The following is a 6344-nucleotide window of genomic DNA, read 5'->3' as shown; positions in this document are numbered from 1 at the left end:
GTTCGCTTGTAATGAAAAAAGGAAAAGGGAGAGAGTTAACATAGAGTGGGCAAATGGGCGAGCAGGAAGAAAAGAAGCGGAAGAAAAAAAAAAAAAAAAAAAGCAGCTTGCGCGTTAATCTGTTGGAGAGCCGCGTTGGGATGATCAGCTGATCGGTTGGCTGTCCAAGTGGAAGCTCCAGATGATAGGTTAGCTGCCCAAGTGGAAGCCCCCTCTTATCAACGAACGTCACTTCGTGAGACCAGAACAAGATGATTCGAAAGACGTACAAAAATTTCAACGAGCCCCGAGACAGCGACAAGACGTTGAACCTGTGCTTCCTGGTTCACCCGAGCTACTACACAGTGCTGGAGTTGGAGGAAGAAGATTTAATAAACAATGAAATACGGCACAACTTCCTGCAGCTCGCAAGAAAAATTAATTTATATGACAAAACAGAGCCAAAGAAAAATTACAAAAAAACAGATAACCTAGCCAGAGAGCTAAGTTATATCAAAAGCTGGGAATTACTAAAGCACACGTATAAATTTAAGATGCCCATTTTATTTCAAAATTTACAGAAATTTAATTTGCACAATCATGAGGTGATTAATTATTTTTCCATAAATTACTACGCGAGGAAAAGAAACCTAGTGAGGAATAAAACAATGGCAACGGTACATAAGGACAGGTGCTTTATCATCGACACGGATATGGTGTACTCCATGACCCCAGAGTATATTGCCAAGAATATCGGGCATAGCTTAATTCCGGTGGAGAAGAAACAATTTAGGAGGAGGCCAAGGGTTAGAAGGGAGCGAGCGCTGCCTTTGAGTGAGAGGAAGAAGAGGCGTTACAATGAAAATGTGTTGGTGCGGAAGGACAGCGGAGAGGAAGAAGTGGAGGAAGTGGCAGAAGTGGAGGAAGTGGCAGAAGTGGACGAAGTGGCAGAAGTGGACGAAATGGGCGAAGTGGCAGAAGTGGACGAAATGGGCAAAGTTGGCATAGCGACACACGTAGGCGAGGTACCGAGCGCGCCCACTCCAACGAACAAGGGGGACTCAGACAAAGTGCTAATTTACCTGGACCCCTTTTGCGGGGCGGGCGGAAATAGCCTAAGCATGTCCCACGTTTTCACCATCTCGTCAGACATAGAACTGGCCAGAGTAAAGGAATGCCAACATAATTGCAAATTTTATAATAACAACGTAGATTTTATTGTGTGCGATTTTTTTAATATAGTAAATTTATTTAGGGAAAATACAATCGACGTAGTTTTTTTGAGTATTCCCTGGGGAGGACCATCATACAAAAAGAAAAAAAATTTCAAGTTAAACAGCCCAGGGAGGAAGTTAACTGTATATTCCTGTTTGAGGGAGTCCTTGAAGTTAACAAAAAATGTAATTTTTTATTTGCCTCGAAATGTGCGTATGGCTGATTTGTATGGCTTATTTTGGTACTACCAGAAATTGGCCAATGGAAAGAATAAAGTAAAAAACCAAAGCATTTCGAATGAACTTTTCATCGAGCTGTATGCCAACAGAGTGAGGTGCCTAGTGGACGAACAGCAAGACAATTCTCTGCAGAATTTTCACTATTTTTTTAACAAGCAGGCAGACATGCCGAGCAACGAGTTTGACATTGGGAAGCAGGGGAATCTGTTCAGCGTCAACATAGACAAGTGCAACCAGTTTTTGACTCTGCCCAAGGCGCAAAGGAGGAAGAAGAAGAAGAAGAGGACCGTTGGGCATGTGGAGGATATTTACAGGATTAGCGTGGGGGGGGAGAGAAGTGAGGCCAAGGCGGAGGCGAAACGGGAGGGAGGCACAAAAGGGGGTGGCACAAAAGGGGGAGGCACAAAAGGAGGAGGTGGTACAGAAGGAGAAGGAGGCACAAAAATCGAAGTCCAAACGGGTGCCCCAATCGAAGAAGGCGCAACAGTCGAAGTCCAAACGGGTGCCCCAATCGAAGAAGGCACAGAAGTCCACGCCCAAACGGGTGCCCCAACCGAAGAAGGCACAGCAGCCCACGCCCATCGTGGCAGGAAGAAGAAGCGCGCGTCGCTGTGGAAGTGGCACAACACGTGCATGGTCGTATACCTGGGGAAAATAACCAAAGTGCTAAAAAAAAACAAAACGATCAACTACAACAGCATATACTACCTGCACAAGGAGTTATCCAAATGTACCATGGAAAAGGTGAAAAATAAAGGCGAGACGAATTTTTCCCTGTACAGGCATTTATGTAATAAAAAAAAAAACGTCCTTCACAATATCACGAGGAAAGTTGAAAAGAGGGAAATTTGTGTGAATAAAAATGAAAGGACGTATAACATTTTAATTAACCACAGAAATGTCTCCTTCCTAAATTACTTTATTGATAAAAAATTAAACGAACTGATGAGCAACATCCTTGGCCTTTTTTTTAAAAATGTAAAAAATATTATGGGCTATGAAAAAGTCAGCTTTTTAAATAAAGTTTTTATTAACTTGGACAATTCCATGTTTAACGCTTTGACGAGAAGATTGACCATGGGACATAACGTAAAAAAATACGAAACGTATATTTATTCGGACATGTTGGGTAAAAGTTGCGGGCTATACGTCATAACAGATTACTTTAACATGATTTTGAGTGAAATTAAAAAAGTGGTGATCATTCTGTTTGGCATATATCTGCACGATATCAGTTTTATGAAATATTTTTTTAAATTTTACAAAGCAAAAGTGCCAATAAAAAAATTGAGAAATAAAAAAAATTTTAAAAACATCCACTATACCATTGTTCGACTGCTGTTCAAATTTGTCCTCTACATTGATTTGTTTAAAAATGTGTTAAGCAATAATATCAAGTTGGAGGAATTTTTCAACAAAAATGTTGTGAGCACCGGGCTGGCGAATTTATTGGAACATTTGGACATTGCAAACAATGACTATAACTTTATTAGGCATAAAAGTAAAAAGGACTTTTCCTTTTCTTTTAAAAATTTAATCAAAAATTTTATTACCCTCTCCGTTAACATGGAGATGAATGGAAAGTTGATACTCACGGAGGAGATTACCAATTTGTATTTTCGATTTTTGTTCAACGTGTATGATCCGAATGTTCTCCTATACGAACTGCAGAGTAGCCTTTACGAAGAGCAAGGGGAAGACGAAGACCAGGTGAAGTGCTACCAGTGGCATTTGTGCCTTTCCACGGTGAACTTCCTCACCAAGCAGTTTTTTTACAACATGAACATAATGTCCTTCCTGGATTATTTCAATTCGCTGATTTATTTCTACTTCAACCAGATGTATGTTTTGTCCAAGTGCCACCGGAATTATTCAAATTTGTTTGTGGCCCGTTTGAATAGTTTCCTCTACGACAGTTTTTGCGTCAAAATTTTGTAGCCTTTTTGGGGGGTAGCCGTTAGTATATTTTTGCTGCATAGGCATATCTGCTTGTGTGGTGAAGCGGTTAGTATATTTTTCTTGCATGGGCATATCTGCTTGTGTGGTGAAGCGGTTAGTATATTTTTCTTGCATGGGCATATCTGCTTGTGTGGCGTGGGCCCCTACTAATCCAACACTCTACGCTTATTTTGTAGCGCAGCTTTGCATGTCCGTTTGACCACCGAGTAGGCTCGGCCCTAGCATATGTCCACTCGCCCCCCTTAGCAACTGGGCTACACTCCGTGTACAACCGCCCACGGATGTATTTCTACTTGTGTACATTAACATACAGCGAGTGCTGCCCATACCTGTAACCATAAAAAATGTTTTTTTAGTAAATCGCTTTTTTTTTTTTTTTTTTTTTGACCCCCCTATGTTTTGTTTTCCCCATCGTCTAGTCAACACAAAAGTGTTAATTAACATTCGGAATAGTAAACACAACTAAGTGTGTACAGCGTTCCCTTTTAGAAGTTGGCAAGAAGGGTGGCGGTAAAAATGGGAGTTCCCCCCGACTTTGTAAAGCATCGACCCTGTAAAGCATCGAGTTTGCTCGGAATGGCTGTAAAAGGGGGAGCATCAGATGCGCGCACATCTAACGGGGTTATCTATACCGTTGCAAATGATCGCTCTACTCCCCGGCATGCTGTGCTATCCACCTGGCGATTAAAGGGGGAAAATAATTTGCCAAAGGGGTGTAACATGTACTTCCGAGGAGATGCACATTTTTAGTACCCGTAGGGAAGTTATAATGTACATATGTGCACACCCCTGTTTGCTCATTTTTGCCGCACTTCCATGTGAATCCCTGATTGGGTGAAGCAGCTCGCGGGAATAAGGCAAAACCGAACAGATAAAAAAAAAATGCATACACGGATGACTTTTTATAAGATGGTGCGAAATAAAAACTAAATTTTGATAAGTCAATTCAGTGCGAATTGCGGGAAAATAATTTCGTTCGCTTAAAAAGGTAGAGCTTCCTCCAAGTTGTGTTTGAGGAGGTAGACGGAGATAGGCCTATATACACGTTGCCGTTACGTTCAAAATTGTGAGGAAAAAAAAAAAAAAAAAAGGGACCTCACACTGAAGTCCGCATTACACATAAAATAGTGAAGGCGAAAAGGTTAATCGAACTGTTTGGTTAAACACTTCTGGTTGGTAAGATGAAACGCATTTCTTACGAGCGTCCCTACTTTTAACGAAGATGAAAATACCGAACCCCCGCGTTTATTTGGATGTCGCCATAGGGGGGAGGAACGCTGGGAGGCTGATATTTGAGGTGAGCCAGGAGTCAACCGAAGGGGGGAGCCCCAAAAGGGAGCACGAAGGAAGGAATGAAGAGAATATGGGGGAAGAAAAAAATGAGCGCAAACCGCGCACCTCCGCAATTGGAAGCATGACTAATGAGGGTCTCCTTTTCCCACCTTTGCAGCTGTTCATGGATAAGTTACCAATCACGTGTGAAAATTTTCGCTGCCTCTGCACAGGTGATTGCCTCACATGGGGAAAGGATCTTTTAAGAAAGAAGTTAGTGTAAATCGTTTTCTTCTCCCATTTAGCAGATTTTTTTTTTTTTTTTTTCATTCGAAGGTGAGACAGGCCTGGGCTACTACCTGAAACCGCGCTGGTACAAGAACTCCCCCATTCATAGAATTGTCACAGATTTTGTAAGGCACCTAAAATGGCTACGACAGATGTGTAGCGACTAAGGGTGCACTTGTGTAACCCTCCCCCAGTGATTTGTATATACATGTTGACCTCTGTGTGCCTATCCAAAACACACACGTTATGTGCACTTTGCATTATTCTCCCCCCCCTTCAGATGTTCCAAGGAGGGGACTTCAATTTTGGGAACGGCTTTGGCGGGGAGTCCATATATGGACAGTACTTCCGAAACGAAAAGTTCATCTACCGGCATTCGAAAAGAGGTCCCACGGGAGGAAAAACGAACAGAGAGGCGCAAAACGAATGACGCGTTATTTTAGGGTCACTCCGTGGATGGGTTCTTTTCGCTACACATTCGTAGAAACTTCCTCATTTTGTTATGCCCACGTAGGCACGCTTACATGTCTGTACCCATCGAACGATTGCCTACATTTTACCCCACCCATACTGACAGGCGTGCTGTCCATGTGCCAGACGAGGATCAAACACACAAATAACTCCCAATTTTTTGTAACCTTTAAAAGTTGCCCATGGCTGGATAAGAAGCATGTGAGTGGGTGGAACATCCCCAGGGTGTTTTGCTTTTTTGCGAAGTTTCGCGAAATTTTGCTCACCGGTTTATTTACCCACCGGTTGACTTGCCCATTTTCCCCCTCCCTGCAGGTGGTCTTTGGGCACCTGGAATACGGATTTGACACCCTGTCGTTTATTGAGGAGCAGTCGACCCTAATTGGGAAGCCGAAGAAGCAAGTCTACATTTACAACTGGTATGGTTTGGCTGCACAGCTTGTGGGAGGCACGCACAAATAATACATTCCTGTGTGTGCACCGTTTGTAGCACACCGAACTGGTTTGGGCGAGCCAATTAGACTCCTCAAAATGCGCAGTCTTCCAAATGCGCAACCTTTGTTTGGCCCTTTTACAGCGGGGTGATACCACTGGATCGAATCAAACCCAAGTCGCAGGCGACGTCCGACGATGATTATGTCATACCGGTAAGGAGGGAAAATGGTTCGCAGTTGGTTCTACGGGACAACATGCTTTGGATTTCCCATACGTACGGTGTATTTTTATTATGGAGAGTTACTTCTCTTAAATGTGCATTCACTTTCGCTTCGCACCCCTTGCAGGATGTGGAAATGCCGCTGTTGGAGCGGGACATCCATTTTAACGAAAATGCGGACTTCAGCGAGTTGAAAAATATGTACAAGTATAGCAAGCGCGTTTGAGCGAAAAGGGAAAAAAAAAAACAAAAAAATGCAAGAAGTG

General features: G+C 42.7%; 2 protein-coding genes across 2 annotated transcripts, besides 10 other annotated features; both read left to right on the top strand.

The window, feature by feature from the left end:
* Positions 1 to 251: 251 nt before the first annotated feature.
* Positions 252 to 3371, top strand: PVX_084170 (hypothetical protein, conserved; the record flags this gene model as incomplete). Its single annotated transcript, XM_001616451.1, has 1 exon — positions 252 to 3371. The coding sequence occupies one exon, from the start codon at positions 252 to 254 to the stop codon at positions 3369 to 3371; it is 3120 nt and encodes a 1039-aa protein (XP_001616501.1).
* Positions 579 to 614: a microsatellite.
* Positions 2556 to 2587: a microsatellite.
* Positions 2654 to 2676: a microsatellite.
* Positions 3372 to 3422: 51 nt separating the features above from the next.
* Positions 3423 to 3455: a microsatellite.
* Positions 3456 to 3793: 338 nt separating this feature from the next.
* Positions 3794 to 6314, top strand: PVX_084165 (cyclophilin, putative). The gene is made up of 8 exons (XM_001616450.1): positions 3794 to 4689; positions 4843 to 4897; positions 5001 to 5077; positions 5233 to 5338; positions 5530 to 5624; positions 5739 to 5842; positions 6001 to 6070; positions 6206 to 6314. Exons 1-8 carry the CDS (start codon positions 4615 to 4617, stop codon positions 6302 to 6304), a joined length of 681 nt encoding a protein of 226 aa, XP_001616500.1. The 5' UTR covers positions 3794 to 4614; the 3' UTR covers positions 6305 to 6314.
* Positions 3861 to 3881: a microsatellite.
* Positions 4603 to 4644: a microsatellite.
* Positions 4981 to 5008: a microsatellite.
* Positions 5214 to 5234: a microsatellite.
* Positions 5696 to 5728: a microsatellite.
* Positions 5819 to 5855: a microsatellite.
* Positions 6315 to 6344: the final 30 nt, after the last annotated feature.

This window comes from Plasmodium vivax, chromosome 13 (assembly GCF_000002415.2).
Source record: "Plasmodium vivax chromosome 13, whole genome shotgun sequence".
NCBI classification, from domain to species: domain Eukaryota; phylum Apicomplexa; class Aconoidasida; order Haemosporida; family Plasmodiidae; genus Plasmodium; species Plasmodium vivax.
Note: the sequence above shows the minus strand (reverse complement) of the source record. Positions and strands in the feature narration are given on the sequence as shown.